Source organism: Dromiciops gliroides, chromosome 3 (genome assembly GCF_019393635.1).
Source record: "Dromiciops gliroides isolate mDroGli1 chromosome 3, mDroGli1.pri, whole genome shotgun sequence".
Classification (NCBI taxonomy): Eukaryota; Metazoa; Chordata; class Mammalia; order Microbiotheria; family Microbiotheriidae; genus Dromiciops; species Dromiciops gliroides.
Genome location: NC_057863.1, coordinates 71,735,174 through 71,759,731, shown reverse-complemented (window position 1 = coordinate 71,759,731; position 24,558 = coordinate 71,735,174). Strand labels below are relative to the sequence as shown.

Here is a 24,558-nt window from a genome sequence, read left to right as displayed (position 1 = left end):
GGTCAAACCTAGTTCTTTCCCTGGGAATCCATTCCCAGAGCTTATTATTTCCCATTTCATCAAGAAGAAGAGAGGAGGTGGGACCAATCCTGGTTTCAGAATCAGCGAGCTTCAGTTCTAATCTCATCTCTGCCCCTTACTTAGCTGTGTGACCATGAACAAGTTCTTGAACCCCTCTGACTCTCATTTTTTAAATCTATAAAATGGGAATGTTAATCCTTGTACCAGCTACCTACCTCACACAGTTGTTACAAAGGTCAGATGAAGTGATAGACATAAACGTGTTTTGTAACCCTACAAGACTCTGAATGGTCACCTTATAATTGTTTCCGATAGTAATTTTAACTATCCCTCTTTCTAGCTGTGTCTCAGGTAATTAAGATTCTGCCTTGGTTGTTCCACTGATGGCAGTGATTATGCCTAGAGTGAGTCCTGTCACTTCCCCAGGCCAGTGGGAGGAATCGTTTGTTAGAATCAAATTGGTCCACAGGCATAACTCAGACACAAGATCTGGGGCCTGAGATAGGAAGATCTTAGTTTTACTGGGGCCATCATGAAAACCTGAATTCTCTTACAGCCACCATATTATCTGTATTACCTAAGTGGCCAAATAGTCAATGTGGGTGGCTCCTCTGAGTTTCACTTTTCCCCTGTTTAAGTGGAAAGCTCTCTTATCTATGCCTAACCCCATAGGGGTGTGAACAAAGTGCCAGTGAAATAGGTGGAGCTCCTCATAGGAAGGGCCACTGTCAATAACAAGATCCAGCTGTGTTATAAGATATCTAGTGTCCATAAGCAGATTGTAACCAGAAGGTGACCTGCTGTCTGTGGGACTGTTAACTGCCTTCTGGCCAAGCCATTTGGGACAAGCCAAGGACAAATTTGAATGTAAGACCAATGGCTTTTCTTTGATGGGATATAGCCATTGAGTTCTTCCATCTTGCCTCTTTGCTGCCTTTAAAGAAGTGGAAATGTTTTCTTAAATATGAGCTCAGCTACCTTCTAGCACACTAAGACAACTGTTTCTTCCTGGTGAACTGAGAAGGGAGGCAGCTTGTTCAAGGCCCTCCAGCAAGTTAGAGGCAGATAGAGCGGGGGCTAGAACCCCTCCTTCTCCTAGGACTCAGGGGTCTTACCTGGCACTTGTTGAAAGAAAGTGGAATCTAGAAGGGGATTGGGGGGGGGCAGTAAATTGTCTTTGATGGTGAGGAGAGAAAGTGCTGTGCAACCCTCGATGGCTCCCAACATACCTGGAATCCTTGAGTCATTAAAGCTCTACCCTTGGATCTCACTCACCTTTTCTATAAAATAAGGTTCATGATGGAGGGAATCATTTTGTGCAAGGACTCCTGGGGAGCGCTAACTTCTGCTAGTCCTTGCATTCAAAGATTCATTAGAACAAGGTAGTATGTTGGGAAGAATTCTGGATTCGATGATGTCAGAGGATCTGGGTTCAAATCCCAACTCTGCCATTTACTGTCTCCATGACTTTGGGGATGTTATTTCACCTCTCCAGGCCTCAGTTCCCTCATCCGTAAAAGGGAAAGGTTCAATTAGAACAGTTGTGTCAAACTCAAATAGAAATGGATCCTCACAGGTTACATATTGACTTAGAAAACCACAGGTTAACATTATCTATGTTCTATTTTTATTTATTTTGGTAAATACTCCCCATTTATGTTTTCATCCAGCTCAGCAGTCTTAGGGAGTTTGGGGGTTGCAAGCTCTGAACAAGAGGCCCTCTCAGGGCTCTTCCTCTAGATTATTAGGGTCTGGCCAACCCAGACTGCCCAAGACCTGTTTTTATATGGCCCAGGAGCTAAAAATGGCCTTTATACTTTGAAGTAAAGTTTTGTTGTATTAAAAACTGTAAGAAAAATGATTGTTAGTTTGCTGGCCACACAAAAACCAGCAGCAGGCTCTCTTTGGCACCCCAGGCCATCATCTGCTGGCCCTTGCTCTAGGTCTGTAGACCTTTGAAAAACAGAGAAAGGCAATATTCTGTGCTAATACATGGAACTGTGTGCCAGTGTCTAAGTATACACCAAAATATGAAAGTATGTGCCAGTAGGTGAGAGTGATGACATTAACACCATGCCAGTAGATGACTTTTTACTCATGAGGAGGATGTCAGTGCTCTCTGTGCCTGATTACCGTTAAAGGCTATGTTCCTCTTCTCTCTCTCTCTCTCTCTCTCTCTCTCTCTCTCTCTCTCTCTCTCTCTCTCTCTCTCTCTTTCTTAATACGTTCCTCTGCTCTGACTTTTTTTTTTTTTAGTGAGGCAGTTGGGGTTAAGTGACTTGCCCAGGGTCACACAGCTAGTAAATGTTAAATGTCTGAGGCTGGATTTGAACTTAGGTACTCCTGACTCCAGGGCCGGTGCTCTATCCACTGTGCCACCTAGCTGCCCCTCTTCTCTAACTTTTAAGGGATGAGGAGCTCTCTGAAATCCGCAGTGGGCTGCTTCACTCTAGTATGGAGCAAGGCCACCCCTTTCAAGGATTGATTTCCCTTTGTCGGATGCTATTTGCAAGCATGTGGCTCAACTGATCTTAACCAAAAAGCCCTTTCACAAAAATGACCCTCAAGTGAATTCCCATTTACCAGAGAGCTCACCATCATCATTTTCCCAGCAGCAAGGAAAGGACAGTGGAGATAAGTCAACAAGCTATTCCTCAGTGGTACACTAGAGTAGGTGAATCATGAGCCTGTGCAGTGGAGAGGATGGTTATAGAGAGCCGGGTAGCAATGGTTGTAGAGAACCGAATGCCAAAAAGAGTTATGTTTATGAAGCACCATCCTTCAAGCCAGATAGACCATCAATCCTGCCTTGGTTTTCATCTGCTATTCGAGTGCTGGAGATCACCAGGATTAAAATGAAGATTGTTTCTGAAGGTGCATGGAGTGCCCAGTCTCTTAGAGTATGTAGAAACCAGCATGCTCAGATTTAATTTGGAGGTGTAAAGTGCATTTCGGTCTTAAGACGGATGGACTCTTACATTAATGCCTTCGGCCTTGCCCAATTTCACATCACAGTGAATTTGGTAGGTGAGCGCTGCTTCCAGAAATAACTGGTGCTTGGGTTTTGTCAAGAACAGAAATGTGTTTTGATTACTCTATAAAAGGCCTTAAGTAAATTGGAAACACAAACCAATTGAAGATGGCAATAGATGGGTCAGCCCTCCACATTTGTATTAATATTTATGATGGGTATCTATCTGGTGTTTGGTGTGGAGGATTTTTTTTGTCTGACTTGTTCTAAGGCCTTTTGGACCAGGTAAAAGAAAAGAGGATTGCAGAGAACAGAGAATCAGCCCAGAAAACTTGAAGCAGCAAACTCAAGACTGATTCTGTTATGTAGGAACATAGGGAGGGACTTCTGATTTTCTGCCTTGATTTAGTAATAATGATGATGATAATAGATGACATTTATATAAGATAACAAAGTGATTTCTATACTTTATCTCATTTGATCCTCACAGCAACCCTATGGAATAGGGACTATAAATGTTATTCCCATTTTACAGATGAGGAAACTGAGGCTCAGAGAGATTAAGTGGTTTGCCCAAGGCCACACAACTCATAAGTGATGAAGGTGGGATTTGAACCCAAATATCTTTTGCATCTAAGTCCAGCACTCTTTCCAATACTGTGTACTGTTTGGGTGATATTGCTCTTATCAGTTGAAATTCGGAGAATGATCTTGACCCTTTTCTCCTTCTCCCTATCCCTTCCACCCCCCAACCTTCCTCTAAGCAGACTATGGTCTTTATGCCTAGGAATCCTGAAGGTTTGTTTGTTTGTTTGTTTTTGTGGGGCAGTGATGGTTGTGACTTGCCCAGGGTCACACAGCAAGTAAGTGTCAAGTGTCTGAGGCCGGATTTGAACTCAGGTCCTCCTGAATCCAGGGCCGGTGCTTTATCCACTGTGCCACCCAGCTGCCCCCAATCTTTGTATTTTTGCTACATTCACTTTTGATTTTTTTGTGCGTGTAGTTGTCATAAGTCATAGTGTCTCTGTTCTTCTTTGTCTTGGCTTACTTCACTCAGCATCAGTTCTTTCCATGTTTCCCTGTATTTATCACACACATCATTGCTTTCAGCACTATCACATTCCATTATATTCATATACCACAGTTTGTTTAGCCATTCTTCCATTGATGGGCATCTACTAGGTTTACAATGTTTTGCTATTGCAAAAAGTATTGCTGTAAGTATGTCAGTGTACTAGGGGACTTTCTTCTTATCGATAGCTTCCTTGTAATATAAGCCCAGTCATGGAATTTCTGCTTAAAAGGGTAGGGGCATTTTAGTCACTTTATTTGCACAATTCTAAATTGATTTCCAAAATGGTTGTAACCATTTCATAGCTCCAGCAGCAGCGTTAATGAGCCCATCATCCTACAACCCCTCCAACGTTGACAGCTGCCATTTTTCGTCATCCTTGCCAGTTCTCAGGAAGCATTCTTTCATGTGGTTGTGGATACTTTGCCGTTCTTCTCTTGAGAACCCTTTGTTCCTATCATTCGACCTTTTATCTTTCGGGGAATGGCTGTTAACTTTGCACGCTCTTAACATTGTTATCAGTGATTTGGTGGCATACTTATGAAATTTGCAAGTGACACAAAGCTGGAAAGGATAGCAGGTACCGTAGATGATAAGAGTCAGAAGCTAAAAAAGATCTTGATGGGCCAGAATATGGAGCCAAATGTAATATGATGAAATTCAGTGGGGAACAATGTAACGTCTTGTGTGTGGGTTGAGAAAGTGGGTTTCATAAGTACCAAATGGGGGAAGTGTGATTAGGCAGTAGTTTGTCTGAAAAAAAATTTTCCTAGGCTTCTAAGGGACTGTAAACTCAATATGATTCAACAGTGTGGTATGGTAGCCAGAAAGAAGTCATACATCCTGGGATGACATTAAGAGATGGTTAGGTTCCAGGCATCCTCTGCCCAGGTGAGGCTGCCACTGCAGGACTGTATTTTAAGAAGGATGTTGGAGATGCTCTGGAGAACATACAGAGGGTAGTCAGTTTTAAGCAAAGTTCTCAAGTTCCTATCACATAAGCATCAATTAAAGAGAGCTGAGGACAAGGGATGGGATAGTTGTTTCCTTGTGCTCTAAGGGCTGATGTGAAGAGATGGTCCTTGGAAGTAGATCTGGAAACAATGGGTGGAAGTTGCAAAGGGACACATTTAGGAAAATTTTTATTTGATAGAAGGAAAAACTTCCTCATTAGAGCTACCCCAAGTGGAATGGGCTGGGCTGCCTCAGGAGGTAATAAGAGGTCTTCAAGGAAAAGCTGGGTGAGGACTTGTCAGATATATTATAGATAGAAACTGGGGCTGAACATGTGGTTTCAATGGGCTGAATACCTTCCTTGGGAGAAAACTCCCTCTTCCACTGCAGGTCGGCACCTTCTCTTCCATGTAGAGTCTTCAAGAGTTGCTTAGAGCATTGAGAGGCTGATTCTTAATTCGGTGTGCCACACTGCCTATTAGATGGCTAACTGGCTCCAAAGGCCCCTGCCACCTCCGAGATGTCTCCAATGGCCGAAGCCTCTTTCTTTCCCCTTCTCTATGCCCCTCCCTCACCTCTCTATACTGTGACTATTTCTCAGTTCCTCATTTGCCTTGTTGTCTCTTTCCCCTTCCTCTTTTTTTGTCTTTCGCTTCATAATATGATATTGAAGTATGTTTTTAAATGGTCACCCTGTTTATTTAATAAAACATTATGTGCCCTCTTAATGAGAGAATGAGGAGAGAGTAACCTCTCACCAAAAAATAAAAATTTCAGTTCTATGTGGGCCTCAATAGATGTTTTATTTTCCTGCTGCAGGTCAATAACTCACCCTCTTCCCACCTCCACCCCCCACCCCCTGCATAGGGTTTTAGGACCATATCACTAAGAGAAAAAATATAATCAAAAGCCAAGACTCAGTGATTCACTGGTAAAGCAGGAAGGAAAATGTTGGCTCATCTAAGAATAGCTTTAGGTGATGAACTAGTCACGCATCTTCTCCCAGTCTCCAAATGTGTTTATTTTCAAGCCTCTTAACCATAGTGATGGTGACTGGAAGAGAACAATAATGACATCCTGTTTAAAGAGGAGATGAGAAGGTAGCCTCTAGAGTCAACCAGACTTTTCTCTCTCTCTCTCTCTCTCTCTCTCTCTCTCTCTCCATATGTATTCATATATATGTACATCTGTATACATATAGATATATATACACATATGTGTATACATATAGGCATGTATACATATATATACATACAAACATAGATAGACATACATATATTTGTATGTATATATAATATACTTGTTAAAGCTTAAAACTTTGGGGACTATACACACACATACACATGTATATTAAAAATTTTTTCTTTTTTTAAATAAAACATTTTTTGTTTTTTCCCCCAGTTACATGTAAAGACAATTTTTAACATTCATTTAAAATTTTTTTGAGTTCCAGATTTTCTCTTTCCTTCCTGCCTCTCCCCGCTCCCTAAGACAGTAACCAATTTGATACACGCATACACATTTTAAACTGCTTTCCCACTGCCCCTGGTCAATTCACTCCTTTCTAATTCTAATCTCACCAAACCAAGTAAATGTCTGTTACCTGCTTTCTTGTCTTACTTATCTGCGACTGAACTTGTCCACTAACCCACAAATCTCAGACAAATCAAGTGGCTCATTCAGATTTTTAAAGATGTGCTGTTTGGTTTTTCACCCCCATCATTCTGGTATCCTTTTTGGCACTTGACCTGTGGTTACCTGTCACATTGTAGCTATCTCTGGCTCTGTAAGATTCTTGAGGACAGGGCTCTGTCTAATCTAAATTGTATTTCCTCTGCCCTGGCATAAAAGGAGAAGTATTTGTTGCCCTCATAGCATTTTAAAATCCTATTCTATAGTTGAGGAAACTGAAGGATAGAGAATGAATGAAAAAGGATTTTCTTAAGTGCTTATTACTACAAAGCACCCCTGGTACTAATAACTATTGAGTATTGAGAATAAAAAGATCAGACATTTCCTGCCCTTAAGAAACTTACATTTTACACTAAGGAGTAGATTGACACACAGAGTTACTTTGATAATGATTCCAGAACTGGAGTGGGTGGGAAAGGTATGTCCTCAGTGTCTAGGCTGTCCAGAAGAGGACGGGGGGAGCAGGGTATGAAGTGAAACGTGGCTGGCCCCTGCTTGAACAAGGGGGCTGGGTGAGGGATTCATCAACCAAGACTGGGGACCACCAGAGCAGAAGTTCTGAGATGAATAGGTTAAAGCCTCCAGGGCTGGATTTCTTTCAGAATTCTGTACCTAAAGTCAAGTTTGCATCATGAGAATTCACATAAAGTGAGAACTCTGTGCTGCCTTGGGCTTTTCTAAGGGCTGTCTAATCCTTTTGAGAAGCTCAACTATAGCAAATAATTTATAATTAAAAATTGCACCTTGGGGTCCTTGTGTTATGTTTGGACCACGCCCCGTTCCCCTCTGTCCTTTGAGGCATTCCTTCCCCCCACTCTCCTTTATCTTGCATATTCTCTAGCTAATATGCCTTTCTTCCTTTCCTCAGTGGAAGAGCTTCGCCAGCTTCCAGGCATCCAGCTGGAACCTTTGCCCAAGGTGGTGGTACAGGCTTTTATGGCTCACCTTGAGAAGACATCTCTTCGCCCAGAGGAAGTCCCTGAGGTCGACCTCTCTGAGGTGGATTCAAAACTTGTGTCTAGTTTGATGCCCTTTCAGAGAACTGGAGTCAAGTAGGTGCCTCTATCTTGGGTCACACAGACCACTGGCATGCTTTCATTCTGTGGGATGGGTGCTGTGCCCAGTCACCTCTTCCCTATAGTAAAGGCTCATCTCCTTCTCTTAGCTTCTTTTGGAAACATTTAGTTATTGATTGTTGTGATTATCTGTAGTCTTGGGCTGAGCCCATAATCTATAGATAATGCTAAAGTCTCATTTTAACCATGAATTTTAACTTCCTTTACACACCCTTTTTCTCCCACTTGAATGAATTTTAAAAACATTAAGTGCCTAGGATACGAATTAAAAAATCAAGATAGTCCCTGCTAATAAGGCCTCACTTTCTAATAGAGGACACAACATATACAGGAGGGTCCAGACACAGGGTGACTGGAAAGGCCTGATGATTCTTGAAGTATATGGTGAGACTGATTGTTTTGCATCTTGTTTAATGTCGTATCCATTCAGACTCTGAACCACGTGACAGTGCCCAGGACTTTTTTTCTAGGACTTCAGAAAAGAGGAGATTGGGACTGGGGACTGACAGAGGGATTGCTGGGACAGGTCAAGAGCCATTCCTCTGGATAAGGGTTTCAGGGGCTGGTCAGTCAGCTGCAATTATTACTGTTTACTATGTGCCAGGCACTGTGGGTACAAAGAAGGGTAAAAACAGTCCACCCTCTCAAGGAACTCACAGCCCAAGGGAGAAAGCAAACAGCTATGTCTATACAAGATATATACTGTGTAAATGGAAGGTAGTTTGGGGGAAGGAGAAATGAATTTGGAAGCAGGTGGATGCCCCAGGGACGAGCGTTCTTCAAGGTCTCTTGGGCTCAGGGCCAAGCTGCCTCCACCAGGGTGTGACAGGTATACTGGGAGATGGTGGCAGGGCTTTGGCCCTCCTGGAATATTTGTTTACAAATCATAAAATTAGTTGGTTTGAGTTAAATCATCCTTCCCCAACCCTGCCTTCTGCTTAAGGTGCTAATAATCTACAGAATGACCAAAAGAAAGGCAAGAGACTAGAAAAAGGAGAGCTTGAATAACCAGCCCCTGAATTATAAAGATGCCTTTATTACATAATATGGTTAGAAAAGTATTTCTAGGGGCAGCTGGGTGGTGCAGTGGATAGAGCACCGGCCCTGGAGTCAGGAGGATCTGAGTTCAAATCCAGCCTCAGACACTTAACACTTACTAGCTGTGTGACCCTGGGCAAGTCACTTAACCCCAATTGCCTCACTTAAAAAGAAAAGTATTTCTAGAGAGAGAACTGATGAACTGAGTGCAGATTGAAGTATATTTGTACTTCTAAATTTTTTTCTTTTTTTTCTGAGTGTTTGTTTTTGGTGGTGTTTTTTTTGTTTGTTTGTTTTTTTGCAATGCGACTAATAGGGAAATGTTTTGTGGGTATCATATTTGCCTTCTCAATGGGCAGGGGAAAGACTGGTGAGAGGCAAAGAATTCAAAACTCAAACTTTAAATATATATTTCTAAAAGAAGAAGAAGAAGAAAGGTATTTCTGTGCCGGTGAGAGATGGGAAGAAATAAAATAGCCTCTTAGCTCCTAACAGGAACTCATATCCATTAAGGAAATGTATCTTAATTGGGATAGATAGCTGTCAGATATTCTTCTGAATTTGTACCTTAGATGGAACCCATTCCCATTATATCCCTGGGCTTCCAGCTGTGTCTGTCATTCTTTCCCTTTCATACCCACTCATCACCACCACAGTCCCCCACCCACCCACCCCCCAAATAAAACCCCAACTACTTGGAAGCAATTCTTATCTCTCCATAGCATTTCTATTCTTTATCTATTTAAGACCCCCTTTGGGCCTTGTTTTAACCAATTTCTTTCTGTGCGGTTCATTCCTTTAATCTTTCTTCCTATGGTTTTTTCATTAAGGCTGATAGAGATTACCCATCCCCTACTGTGCCCGGCTCCCTTCTTAGAATCCTGGCTCTTCATCAGTTCCATTGGAGCTCCTCGGGCCAGGGCCGTCTATTAGCCTCATCTCCATTTGCATTAATCCAATTTCTAAGGGTGCCTGGGGACAAGGTGCGCTTGCTCCTCGGTGGGCCTGGCAGCCTGGGATCTTGAGGACCCTTTTGATTTCCTGTCCTCTCCTCGAAAAGGCAGGTGCTGGAGTGACTAATGGACTGATGGTGTTCACAGCCTTTCTTCCTCACTTTCTGATTCAAATCCAGACTTGAGGGCAGAGATCAGCAGAGGAGGAGTCCACCTCCCATGCTATTCACTTCCCTGTGCAGTTACTTGGGAGAAAGTCATCCGGTTTGTTGGTGATCCAGGTTTCTTCATCCTCTTCTTCCTCTTTCTTGATGACTCTGCCCCCTACAAGTGCGGGCACCCTGGGCTAGTCAAGGAAAAGGAAAGGAATTAGAATCCACATTAAGGGCCCATCATCAAGCCCAGCACAGAATATGTAGGATGATGGAGAGGGTATTAGCTCTAGAGCCAGAAAACCAAATCCGGGTTCAAATCCTGCTTTGGATACTTAAGTCACTGAACCTCCCTGGGTCTTGGCCTGCGTGTGGATAAGGTCAGGAAGTTGGGCTTAGACGACCTCTGGGCTCTCTTCCTTGTGAGGTCTGCTATCCTGTGATCCTTCATTTACATATGAAGAAACTGAGGCCCAGTGGGTGAGGAGACTTCCCCAGGTCACACAGCTAGAGGCAGAACTAGAACCCGGACCTCTTTCTACAGTCATAACTGGGCAGCCAAGACTCAAGAGCACTGCTCTTTGTCAGTGGTTAGACAGAGGGAGCGGGAAGGAAATATTGGTTGAAATGAAGGAATTTATGAACGAATTTCACTTATCTGGACTCTCCCTGCCCTCCTCTGTGACCCTCGGTCTCACTACCCTGTTCATAATAGATTCTTGACTAATGTTTATTGAATTAAATTGGGGTGTTTTTGTTTTTGTTTTTGCAGGGCAATGAGGGTTAAGTGACTTGCCCAGAGTCACACAGCTAGTTAACTGTCAAGTGTCTGAGGCTGGATTTGAACTCAGGTCCTCCTGAATCCAAGGCCAGTGCTTTATCCACTGCGCCACCTAGCTGCCCCAAATTAAATTGAATTAAGCTCATCCTCAGCTAAGTTGTTTGTTCTGAGCCTGTCCAAGACAGGGTGGCAGAGTTTGGCAGGAGTTGGAGGCCCTGCGGGGAGGATCATGGAACTTGGAGGGACCTCGGCAGCCATTTAGTCCAGCTGCTTCCACCACCAAACAAAGGTTCCCCTCTACGAGATCCCCACCAAGGGCTTGAAGACCTCCAGGAACAAGGAACCCGCCAGTCTTTAGTGCAGCCCATTCTTCTTCCACATAGCTCTGTTTGATAAGAATTTTCTGCCGACATTCTTCGGCTTTTACCTGCCCACGGCAGGCAGGAGGAACAAGTCCAGTGTCCTTCCACATGGAGGCCCCTCCCCAGTTCCACTCCTCACCCTGAGTCTTCTCTTCTCCACCTTGAAGATCCCTGTTTCAGATCTTCAGCCGGTCCTCTGGGGCTGCTCTCCAGGCTTTTCATCATCCCAGCTGCCCCCTTGTTTATGTTCTCTGGGTCACCAATGTCCTGCCCAGAGGTACTCCAGATGAGGTGTAACCAGGGCAGAGTGCCAAGAGCCTGTTACTTCCCTTCCCCTGGAAGCTATGCCCGCTCTTAAGGAAGCCCGTGCTCATGTGAGCCTTGCACGGCTGCAGTGTCAATACTGTTGAATAACACTAGGCTTGAAGGCCACTGAAACCCCCAGATCTTTTTCAGACAAACAGCTCTCTAGCAATTCCTTCTGAACCCAGTTGTAAGACTTTATATTTATTCATATTAAACTTCATCTTAGTAGATTCAGCTTACCCAACTAATGTGCTGAGAACTTTTTGGCTCCTGACTCTGCCGTGGAGTGTTAGCCATCCTTCCTAGCGTCTGTGATGTGTGATATGCATGCCATCATCTGTGCCTTCAGCCAAGTAATTGATAAAAATGTTAAATAGCACAGGGCCAAGAAAGATCTCTCGCAGCCTCCCTTGGAGTCCTCTGAGATAACACCGAGCTCATAAAGATTACTTTTGGATCCAGCCATTCAACTGGCTCCTATTCCTTCCAATTCTACTACCAGTTAGTCCAAGTTCCTCCATATTTTCTGCAAGAGAGACCTTACCAAGGGCTTTACTAAAACGTAGATAAATCAGATCTACAGCAATCCCCTGCTCTACCAGTTCAATAACCTTTTCAGAAAAGGAAATAAGATTAATCTGGCATGACTTGTACTTGATGAAACTGTCCACATTGGCTTTCTGTGATCAGTTTCATGTCCCTGGGAAACTTCCACTCTACAGGAAGAAACAATGTGTTTATTATGCCTTTAAGTATATTCAAAATATGTAAAGAGTAAATACAAGACAATCTTAGGATGGGGTCTGGCAGCACCAGCAGCTGGAAAGTGCAAATCAAGAGAGGACTTTTCTAAGAGGTGGTGATTGAACAAGCTTCTTTGGAAGAAATTAAGAGATTCTAAGTGGAGGTGATAAGGGAGTGCATTCCTGGGCAGCTAGGTAATGCATTGAATACAGTAATAGACCTGAATTCTAGAGGGCCTGAGTTCAAATCTGGCCTCATGTACTTAATAGTTTTGTGAGCCTGGGCATGTCACATCCATCTGCCTCACTTTCTTCATCTGTAAAAAGGGTATAATAGGGGGTAGCTAGGTGTCGCAGTGGATAAAGCACTGGCCCTGGATTCAGGAGGACCTGAGTTCAAATCCGGCCTCAGACACTTCACACTCACTAGCTGTGTGACCCTGGGCAAATCACTTAACCCTCATTGCCCTACAAAGAAAAAAAGGGTATAATAATAGCTCCTACTTCCCAGGGTTGTTTTAGAGGATAAGACAATATTTATAAAGTACTTTGCAAATCTTAATGCGCTCTAGAGATGTCAGCTGTGATTATTCCACTGTGCCATCCAGGAAATGCACAGGAAATGGCAGATGAGTAAATACTGATGGATCACACAGACCCAAGATTTAAAAACACACAAAAAGGACTTTGCTCTGTGTCATGCCTTCAGTGTAGACTCATGCAAAATCTCCCATGGCCTTTACATCTCTGGGACTGCATAATAGTCTCTTACATTCACAGTGATCACCCCTTTCAACTCTCCCTGGGCCTGATGTGCCATTTTGAATGAACATAGTTTTGCTGAGCCACCTTCCCAGCATCGCCCTTGACTACTGGCCATGCCTTGGGTGGTCATGGAACCCAAAACAAAGGCAAACGGTCCTCATGGGTATTAAAACTGAGACTAATGTCATTGGCATCACGTCCTAATTTAGCCAGCCCACTCCAGACACGCGGATGTTCACTAACCATGCCTTTAGTAATGTGTGTTCTAGGACGTGGCCAGGAAAGGAATGAAGGCCAAGTTCACCAGCCCACTGCTTGCCAATGCCACTCTCTTGCCTCACTTGGCAGCCAGAATATTAGCACTTGCCCTTCTCTCATCCTCTAGTGCCTCTCCTGTTCTCCGCAGTCTTTCATTTGTCACTGAGTAATTAAAAGGTCTCATTCACCAGCCCTTTAAGAACATGTTTCAGCTGTTTCAGGTGAACTGAGCTTGTTCACGGCAGCCTTCGTCTTCTCTTCATTATTTCCTTATTTATCTTTGGCGTCATCCCTCTCTTAGCCATTCTTGTTCTCTCCCATCCTTCCAAAGGTCATTCTTCTTAGCAGAAAAAACAGAAGCAAAATAATATTTGAGCAGCTCTGGTTTCCTCCTGTTGTCGATTAAGGAGAGCCTTCTGAGAGAGCCGAACGGAGGAGGGGACTTGAGGGGAGTGCTAGGAACAAGGTTGTCTCTTTCTCCTAGGCAGGGATCCGCTGTTCTGGTGGTGGAAAATGCAAAGGAGAATAGAACAAACATGGAAGACCTGCTCTACTTGTCACTGAGATGTGGTAGAAGTAGTGGCAGGCATTTATCTATATCTGTGGTGCCTACAAATATGATCTCATTTGATCCTCAACAAATCTGGGATGTAGGTGCTGTTATTAACCCCATTTTATAGATTTGGGGCAGCTAGGTGGATAGAGTGCTAGGCCTGGCATCTCGAGGACCTGAGTTCAAATCCAGCCTCAGATACTTACTAGCTGTGTGACCCTAGGCAAGTCACTTAGCCTTCTTTGCCTCAGTTTCCTCACCTGTAAAATGAGCTGGGGAAGGAAATGAGAAACCACTCCAGTATCTTTGCCAAGAAAACCCCAAATGGGGTCACAGAGAGTCAGAAATAACTAATTAATTAAACAATAATCATTTTAGAGATGAGGAAACTGAGCCAGACATCAATTAAGTGACTAACCCTACATGACTTAGCTTGTAAGTATCTGAGCCCATGATTGAACTCAAGTCTTCCAGATTATAGCTATCCACTGGACTACCTAGCTGCCTCTTAGGCGTCTGTCAGTATTCTTTTTATGGCATCATTATAAGGTGATAAGCATACTTCTCAGAGTTTTCATGATTTACCTTGGACATCACAACATCTGCCCTCAGAGGGGTGTTTAGGAAGGCAGCCTATGATGCAGCATTACTCAGGATCCAGCTCTGTGGTGTCATTTTGTCTGAATTTGCTGGTAGCCAGATCCGCACCTGCTGAGGTTTCAGAACAAAGGATGTGTTTTTCACTAATTCAAACAATAGGAAACTTGAGGACAGGAGACCAAGACAGGAGTCTGAGATTCTAGCTTCTCTTTACCCTCTATGGGCTTCCCCTGAAATCTTTGACAAGTCACTTTCACTATCCTTGCCTCCATGACAGACTCCCCAGACTCCCCAGCCCCACTTGGAACTTGGTTGGGAGGATTGCTAAGTGTTTCAGATCTGGGAAGGTTCTATGTAATTGCAAATTTTTGTTATGTTTGAGTTCTTATGCAGAAATGGGACACTTCATTGTGTGGGTTAGGGTTGGGATTTCATGGAACGTTAAACTAAGCCTCACACTAAACTGATCAAACTATAGGATTTAGAGATAGTATATAAACCAGTCTAATGGATATATTGATTTCTACAAGAAGGGTGCCAGACCAGTCTGCCCTAGCACCTCACTAGCCTTGCCCTGATTCTGGGAATTAAAGCCTCTTGAAATAGAAACTCTCTGGTTTAGGGCACTATTTTCCGAAGGTAGTTTTTATACTGTGCAGTTTTATACTGAAGTAGACAAAGGGAGCTGAATGCTCCAATGTAGGGTGAACAAAAAAACAAATCACAAATGCACCAGTCAGGAGTGGGCCTAATAAAACTAAGTAGAATTCCTTTGGATTCGGAGGCGGCACTCACAGATACTTATCAATCTTCCTAGCTTCTTCTAGCTCAGCTTTAACCTTTGTGTTTCGTGGCCTCCTAGTATACTGGTAAAACTTTTGGACTTCTTCTCAGTGCATAAATGCATAAAATAAAATACATGGGATAACAAAGGAAACCTGTGGTACTGAAATATAGTTATCAAAACATTAAAATTAAGATACATAGGATTACAAAGGAAGACAGTTTTATTGAAATGCAGTTATCAAAATATTAAAAAAAAAAAAGTTCAAGCACCGCAGATTAAGGACGTCTCCCCTAGCTGCATGTCCCTGTCTTGTTGGAGAACAGAAGCCTGTTCTAACTGGCCTGCATCCTTCAGCCAAAGCCATTTTGCCTCAAAATGGTTCATCTCACGTTTTCGCTTTCATGTGTTTTGGTTTTAGTAATTTTGTCATTTTGAGAGAATGAAATAGGACTCCCCAAGACTTAAATTATGAGCTCCCGAAGGCCAGACACCATGTTTGTTTGCGAAGTGGACAGACCTGAGTTCAGATCCAACCTCAAGCACTTATTAGCTGTGTGATCCTAGGCAAGTCACTTACCCTGTCAGTCTCCTCATCTGTAAAATGGAAATGGTAATAGCACCTACCTCCCAGGTGTGGGGAGTGTGGGGAAGATAAAATTAGGTGATACTTGTAAAGTACTTTGAAATCTTAAAGTGCAATGTAAAAATGCTAGTAGTTATTCTTAGTAGTCTTATTATACACAATGGTTCTTATATTGATTGGATGATTAATTACATAATAAAACTCATGGCAAGTTGAGACTGCTCTAATCATGCCTTTTTCTCTCTGCAGTTTTGCTGTATCCAGGGAAGGCCGTTTGCTTCTTGCGGATGACATGGGTTTGGGGAAGACGATTCAGGCCATCTGTATTGCGGCATATTACCGGAAAGAGTGGCCTCTACTAGTTGTCACGCCTTCCTCCGTGCGGTTCACCTGGGAACAGGTGAATTCTTCATGTGTGTGTGTGATGCAGGGGGGTGGAATTAATGGATCAGACTGATTGTGAGGGGTCCCAAAGAATGACAAGACTCAGTGACTATTTCCCAAGTTTTATTGGAATTCTGTGACCACAGGGAGAGTACCCAAAGGAGCCAGGTGTCTCAAATGGAGAGGAAAACGATTATAGTGAGAAAAAGTAGGCCATCTCCTCATTATCTTAATCTCCTCCTTGTGGGAGGTTCATGGGAGCTCTTATCCTAATTTGGACTTCCTGGGGTCCTAAGATGACCTCCGAGGCAGGTGCCTTTTTCCTTGGAGGTGTGTTTCGGTGGTTTACATGTCTTAAGGTAAACCCAAGGACACGTTTGGTCCTTTCTGCACATGTTCCTAAAGACGCGCTTAAACCTGTCAAAGCCAGAGGGTCTCTGTGTTTATGATAGCTCTTTATTTAAGATCTTCTTTCTAGGTGTCCTGTCATCTAGGAATGTTAATGGCTATTAATGGTTAATGGTCCCTGGTTATTGTCTTTGTTGATGGTGAGGGTTGGTAGGGACTGAACCCTTTTAGTGACTGTAAGAACACAAACCTTAGTTTTTCTGTTAACCCTTTTAGTTACCACTGGTAGCTACTATTGTTAGGTTATCTGTTAACCCTTTTAGCCTCCTCCATCATATGTGTGTTTATAAGTAAGTCTTTTACTATCTTTTAATAAACCCTTAAAAAACCTAAACTCGTTTATCAGTGATTTTAGCCAGTTTCCCCCCAAAACTGGGAGGACAGATTAGAACCCACATTTAGAATTTTAAATTACACATAAGGAAGACCTTCTAGCGGGAGGAATTGGATGCTCAACGAAGTGAGGTTGTGTAATACCTTCCTTGAAGGCTTTTAAGGAAAAAGCAAGGTCCTCTCCTGGCTGGCTTAGGGAATAGTCCTGTCTAGACTGTCTTATGTTCATCACTCTCTGTTCTGTTTTATCAGTTTAGGAAATTGGGTACCAAGAATATAATTTATTTATATCATATTCATGTTATTTATAAAGTAACTCATTTATTTTTATTAATTTTCCCCCAAGAAACTGGGACAATTTACTTTTTTTTTCCTTCCTGCTTTTTTTTTTTTTTTTTTGGTGAGGCAATTGGGGTTAAGTGACTTGCCCAGGGTCATACAGCTAGTAAGTGTTAAGTGTCTGAGGCCAGATTTGAACTCAGGTACTCCTGAATCCAGGGCTGGTGCTTTATCCACTGCACCATCTAGCTGCCCTCCTTCCTGCTTTTCATTTTTGATTTCTTGAAATAGAGCTCTGGAAAGACAGACTTTTCAAAAGTCCATTTTATTTTAAATGAAGCCACTTGACTCCACCTTAAAACTAAAACCACCCTGGCTTTCATTGAATGACCAATAATAGTCCCAACTTAAGAATCAGTGCCTCATTGTTCAGGTTTTGAGGGCTTAGGATGAGTGTAAATAGCAATTGTCTTCTGTTCTGGTCCCCTCCCACATTGATATCTTTGTGATGGTAAATTGAGTCATCTTTTGTCTCAACTCTTACCCAGCCCTCAATTGTTCAGTGGGCATGACCTCAGACAAACTGAGACCTGGGAAAGACCTTAATTTAGAAGGGCCAAGGTCTCCCACTGCATCTTGGGCCTTAGCCACCCCTCCTGATCTGTCTCACCACTGGACTTTGATGACTGGAGGAGAGAGTGAGGCTGATGACTTTGCAGAGCCCTGCCTCACTTATATTCAACTCACAACCAAGTTAAGACATCACCCTTGTGATGTCTTTGGTTCTCTTCTGAGAACAAAGGACAAACAACAACAGGAAATAGGGGAATCTGTTCATCAGTCATCCAGAATCTACCGTGTTCCAGATACCGTGCTGGAACCCAGGATACAAAGACTGGAGTAAAAAACAGCCCCTGCCCTCCGAAGGCTACATTAAAATGGATGTACTCACTTCCTTCCGGGTAACATAAAGCTGACAACCCATAAATAACCAAGAACTTTCAGAGGACTAACACTCAAGTCTTCTTCCAGAGACTTCTCCACCCACCAGCAAAGAAGGACAGGACTACTTCATTAACACACTTCAGTTAGAAGAAAAAGAAAATGTAGGTTGAAGGTCTGCGCCTTCAGCCAGCCCTCTGATCAATTTTGGGGCTTCCCCACACCTCAGTCCTTTCCCAGATCTTTCCTGATCAGTGCATTGAGAGAGGAGGCAGCAGCATTGCCTGTTCTGGGCCAGCCTGATATCTACCCAAGCACTGGGTAATGATGTTCTTGTCTGGTAGGGAAAAGCCGAGCTTTCTAGCATATACCTAAACAAGCAGTCACTCTGTCTTTCTCCCTGCTGATTGTGTTCTCTCAGTGCTTCTGGTAACTAAGCATTTCACGTTTGTTTATTCTGTTTGCTTGTTAAATCACTCTATGTAGTACCATTCCTCTGAATAAGTCAGGGTACTCCTCAGAGGGGCAGTTGTACACCTCTCAGACCATCTTTCTGGCCTGGACTCTTTGGCTCCCATTGAAGCCGGCATGCTTCTTCTCAGAATAAGGTTTTTTAATGTTTAAGATACCTAGGATTATAAAGGAAACCAATGATACCGAAATAACTTCTCCCCATCCAAGTTCACAGACTCCCCTGAAATCGCAGTGTGGACCCCTGCCGTCAGGAGGCCCCAGAAAGCTTGGGGAGGGACAGGGGAGCAGAGGAGGGAGAGGTAGAGGTGGGAAGAAGGGGAAACAGAGCAAAACACAGTGGTCCTGGGGTGTTGGATAGCAGCAGGTAGAGGCGGGTAGCACACAAATCCTGCCCCCGACCCACGAAGGACCCCCAGATGTCTTTCCTTTGGTTGCACGTATTGGTTTGACAGGTGAGGCAAACATGGGAGGATTTCTGTGGTGAGCAGATGGCTTCAAAGAGAATGTTTACTCTCAGTTATCCTCATCCTCACCATCTGTTTGTTTGTTTTTTAAATAAAAGGGGCTGTGCTTGGCACTCGGTGAGAGGTGTTTGAGAAGTAGCATCCCTTGTTGAGCTCACAGTTGCTTTTGAAACAGCAGAGATGAAACAAATATGAATAACAAAGCGAGGGTACTTATTTTGAGAAAGAAAAAAGGTGTGCCTGTTTCCGGGAAGCTTTTGTGGGGCTTTCAGTCCTGTTAAAAGGGGAAGTTTATAGATAATTGATGGAGGGCTGGGAAGAGGTGATAAATAGTGGGGGGAGGGGGAAGTGAAAATAGAGGTGAAATGACCAGACTACACTTGCTGGGCCGTGTACCTCCTACTTTCAACCATTTCAGTTGGTTTTGATTCTCCTTTCCCGTTCAGGCCTTCCACCGGTGGCTGCCTTCCCTCAGCCCAGATAGCACCAACGTGGTAGAGACCGGGAAGGACAGTTTGACAGCTGGCTTGATCAACATCGTCAGTTTCGACCTCCTCAGCAAGTTGAAAAAACAACTAAAAACCTCCTTCCAAGTGGTCATTATCGTAAGTGGCCTTCTGTCTTTATGATCCCTTTCTCCTCCAGAACTCAAAGTGCATTCACAGCTCCTTGAGCCTCCTAAGTGTTTCTGGGAAAGTCAGGAATTTTTTCTGTTTTAACAACAGGCAGCTCATCCCTCTGCAGTCTGAAGGGGGCCTCTGATCCCTTCAGGAGAGGTCACAAATGGGAGCCACCATAGAAAACGCACCCTAGAGCAGCCAGAGTCTCCAATGGCCTGCCCTAGAACTGTTCACTGCGTGTTCAAGCATAGTGTCTGCTCAAGCTATCCCTGTTTTCTGTTATATATGGTTTGCTTAATTTCTCTTTTTATGTGATAGGTACTACAATAAGTAGTATTCCCATTTTTTTTCTTTTTGTGGGGCAGTGAGGGTTAAGTGATTTGCCCAGGGTCATACAGCTAGTACATGTCAAGTGTTTGAGGTCAGATTTGAACTCAGGTCCTCCTGAATCCAGAGCTAGTGCTTTATCCACTGCGCCATCTAGCTGCCCCCTAATTTCTCTTTTTAAATAACATTTTCTTAAAGTTTTGAATTCCAAATTTTATTCTTCCTTTCTCCCCATCACTGAAATGGTAAGCAGTCAGGTATAGATTATACATATGTAATCATGTAAAGCATTTCCATATTAGTCATTTTGTTCAAGAAGACTCAAACAATCAAAAGTAAAAATTAGTATGCTTAAGTCTGTGTCCAGACAACATCAGTTCTTTCTCTGGAGGTGGAGAGCATTTTTCATCATGAGTCCTAGAGGATTGTCTTATATGATTGAATTGCTGAGAATAGCCAAGTCATTCGTAGTTCTTCATCAAACAATACTGTTGTTGCTTTGTACAACATTCTCCTGGTTCTGCTCATTTCACTATGTATCAGTTCATGTAAGTCTTAACAAGTTTTTTTGAAATCATCCTACTTATCAGTTCTTATAGCAGATAGTATTCCATCACAATGATATATCACAACTTGTTCAGCCATTCCCCTATTGATGGGCATCTCCTCAACTTCCAATTCTTAGCCAACACAAAAAATAGCTGCTATAAACATTTTTGCACATGTAGGTCCTTTTCCCTTTTTTATGATCTCTTTGGGATACAGACCTAGCAGAGGTATTGCTGGATCAAAGGGTATGCACAATTTGGTTGTCCAAATTGGTCTCCAGAATGGTTGGATCAATTCACAACTTCCCCAACAGGGTATTAGTGTCCCAATTTTCCCATATCCTCTCTAACATGTATCATTTTCCTTTTTTGTCATATTAGCCAATCTGATAGGTGTGAGGTGGTGCCTCAGAGTTGTTTTAATTTGCATTTTTCTAATCAATTGTGATTTAGAATTTGCTTAATTTCTCAAGATCAATAGGAATGTTTTATCCTCAAGGAGCATTTTCATTCTGGTTACAGTTTGATCAAGTATCTCTCAGTGTGTGGCTCCCCTTCTTCTCCTCCCCAGGCTGTCCATGCCCAGCCAGCACTGACCATGTTAAATCTGATCTTAATAGGAATGCTCTAATGATATGCTGTGGTTATTAGTTTTTGGTAACAATTTTTCCTGCTCTCCATTTGCATGAACAGAGTAACTTAACACCTCCTTATGGGATCCTAGGTTTAGTGGGACAACCATGGTCATCTTGTTTAGCCCCTTTATTTAAAAAAAGTAATTATTTTAATAAGTCCTCATTATCTCTCCCCACTCTTCTACCCTCATTGGACAATAAAAAATGAAGAAAAAGCAAAATTGATAATAAATGTGCATAACCCAGCAAAACAAACTTTCACATTCGCCATGTCCAGAACTGTCTGTCTCATGCTATAGTTTAGGTTCATCATGTCTCTGGCAGGAGTGAATGATGTTTTAGCTTAAGTCCTCTGGACTCTTGGTTTATCATTGCATTGATCAGAGTTCTAAAGTCTTTCAGTTATTTTGCCTTTTTAATGTTACTATTTCATAAACGATTCTCCTCCATATTCTCAATTCAGTCTGCGTCACTTCATAAAGATCTTCCCAGTTTTTTCTGGAGCTGTCCTTTCTTGTGGCACGATAATATCCCATCCCTTTCCAGTGCCACAATTTGTCTAGCTATCCCTCAGCAGGTTCAGCTCCTTCATTTTATGAATGAACATCATGATATGTAGGCTTCTGCTCTTCCCTAACAAAAGTTGTAAAATTCAAAACAGCCATTTCTTCTCAACCATACCATCTTCCTCTGATGACATTGGGTGCCCATAGTTTGTACTCCAAATATCATTTGATATATCTCATACAAAACCCAACAAAAGATGGTGAGATTTTCCCCAACTTTTATTTTTGGGGTGTCAATAAAACATAGCCTTCTTGTCTGCTGAAAATTGTGCTAAACATGCTGGGGGGTACAAAAGAGAGCACCAGGTCTCCTTTCATCTGACATTTTGTTTTGTGCCCAAGTGCCAGGTCATAGTGGCATCTCTCTTTCTTTGCAAAACCAGACTTGAAGTTGTTATAATTTCCCCAAGGCCAAACAAGTAATTCACTAGTGCTTAGCCTTCTGAACAGTTCATGATTTGGTTCACACTCAATTGTCATTTTGAATTTTTTAAAAAAGTTTTCCATTGATTTTAAACAGATGGAAGCCTTGGTTTAAGAGTCTACAGCGTAGTGGAGATGGTTCCGTATTGGAACTGAAAGACCACTTCCTCTTTTGATCCGTAGTGTTTCAGCCACTGATCTGCACGTGGGATCTCAGGCAGCTCTCTGGCTTTGTCTGTGTCTCAGTTTCCATGATGTTAAGTGAGACAACAACCTCTGTCCCTGTCTGACTTCACAAAAATGTGATTTCCAAGAGTAAGGTGATGCTCGTATGGCATGCTGAGGGTTTTTTTAAGAAAAAGATTTTTCATTTTTGTGATAGAACATGTTCCTAAAGATTAGATAGAATGAACATCAGCATCCCAGGGTTCAAAGCTAGATAGATCTCAAGAGATCATTTAGTATAGCTCCATCAATTAGAGATGAGGAGGAGCCGAAGACTGAGCTGAATTGACTTGCCTAAAGTAGCACTCATCTTTAAAATGAGGAGTTGGATCTATATCCATATGAAAAAATGCTTTAAATCAATGCTGATTGGAGAAATGCAAATGAAAACAACTCTGAGGTACCATTTCACACATATTAGATTGGCCAACATGATGGGAAAGGAAAGTGACAATTGTTGAAGGAGATGTGAGAAAATCAAGATACCAATGCACTGTTGGTGGAGCTGTGAACTGAATTGATCATTTTGAAGAGCAATTTAAAACTATACCCAAAGGGCTATAAAATAATGCATATCCTTTGACTCAGAAATACCACTACTAGGACTATATCCCAAAGAGAAAAAAAAAAGAAAAAGGAAGGGGACTTATATGTACAAAAATATTTGTCACAGATATTCTAATAGTGGCAAAGAATTGAAATTGAGGGTTTGCCCATCAATTAGGGAACAGCTGAACAAATTGTAGTTTATGATTATGATGGAATACCATTGTGCTATAAAAAATGAGGAGCAGGATGCTCTCAGAAAAACTTGGACTTAAATGAACTGATACAAACTGAAATGAGCAGAACCAAGAGTCCACTGTACACAGTTACAGCAATATTATTTGATGAAGAACTGTGAATGACTTTGCTATTCTCAGCAATACAATGATCCTAGACAATTCTGAAAAACTTACGATAAAAAATGCTCTCCATTTCCGGAGAAAGAACTGATGGAATTGGAATGCAGATTGAATCAAACATTTTTTAAAATAATAAACATTTTAATTTAAAGTTTTGAATTCAAAATTCTATTCCTCCTTCACTCCGTCCTCTCCCCCTTCCCTGAGGCAGTATGCAATCAGATATCGGTTATACACGTGTAATTATCTATAACATTTTCATATTAGTCATTTTGTATAAGAAGACCCAAATAAAAGAAAAAAAATGAAAGAGTGAAAAATAACATGCTTCAGTCTGTGTTCAATCAATATCAATTCTTCCTTTGGAGGTGGACAGTATGAAGCATAGTTTTTAAACTTTATTTTTCTTGCATTTTTTCCCCTGGTGTTTGTTTTCTTTCACAATATGAATAATACGGAAATATGATTTGCAGGACTACACATGTATAACCTATCTCAAATTGCCTTCTTAATGAGGGGGAAAGAGAATTTGGAACTCAATTTTTTTTTTTTTTTTGGTGAGGCAGTTGGGGTTAAGTGACTTGCCCAGAGTCACACAGCTAGTAAGTGTCAAGGGTCTGAGGCCGGATTTGAACTCAGGTTCTCCTGAATCCAAGGCCAGTGCTCTATCCACTATGCCACCTAGCTGCCCCTGGAACTCAAAATTTTAAAAAATGAATGATAGGGGGCAGCTAGATGGCGCAGTGGTTAAAGCACCGGCCTTGGATTCAGGAGTACCTGAGTTCAAATCCGGCCTCAGACACTTGACGCTTACTGGCTGTGTGACCCTGGGCAAGTCACTTAACCCCCATTGCCCCGCAAAAAAAAAAAAAAAAAAAAAAAAAGAATGATAAAATTTATTTTTACATGTAATAGTGGGAAAAAATACTAAGTCAGTAATTTTTTAAAAGACATTAAAAATTATAAAATAAAATGAGGGAGCAGATGAAGTGACTTGCCCACTCAAGGTCATAGCAGAAGTGGGATTTGAATTCCTGTCCTCCTGACTCTAGCTACCATGTTCTTCCTACTCCTGCACTCCATCACTCATCACTCTAATTCCCTAGCTGAAATGGGCATCTCTGTCCAGAGGGACTTCTCCAATCCACAGTCAGGCTCTGCCTGGCAGGATCCATCATCAGGACAGCTGTCTTCTCCCTAGATCGTCAAAATTTTTTTTCCCTTCTTAAATCAGCTCATCCACGGGAGGAGGTGACAGCTGTGTCTGGTTTTTGTTTGCTAGTTTGTTTTGGTCCTGGGATCCACTTGTTTTCTTTCCTTTAAAGGAAAGCCACATTTTCTTGCTCTCAAAATATGTA

At 42.3% G+C, this 24,558-nt stretch overlaps 1 protein-coding gene across 3 annotated transcripts in view; it reads left to right on the top strand.

Moving 5' to 3' along the window:
- Positions 1 to 24,558, top strand: part of SMARCAL1 (SWI/SNF related, matrix associated, actin dependent regulator of chromatin, subfamily a like 1) — an 82,788-nt gene that overhangs the window by 13,648 nt on the left and 44,582 nt on the right. For all 3 annotated transcript variants that reach the window (XM_043995086.1, XM_043995087.1, XM_043995085.1), the window contains 3 exons: positions 7,579 to 7,762; positions 15,917 to 16,067; positions 19,398 to 19,556. In XM_043995086.1, coding sequence (XP_043851021.1) covers positions 7,579 to 7,762; positions 15,917 to 16,067; positions 19,398 to 19,556 — 494 coding nt within the window. The remainder of the gene's footprint in view (positions 1 to 7,578; positions 7,763 to 15,916; positions 16,068 to 19,397; positions 19,557 to 24,558) is intronic.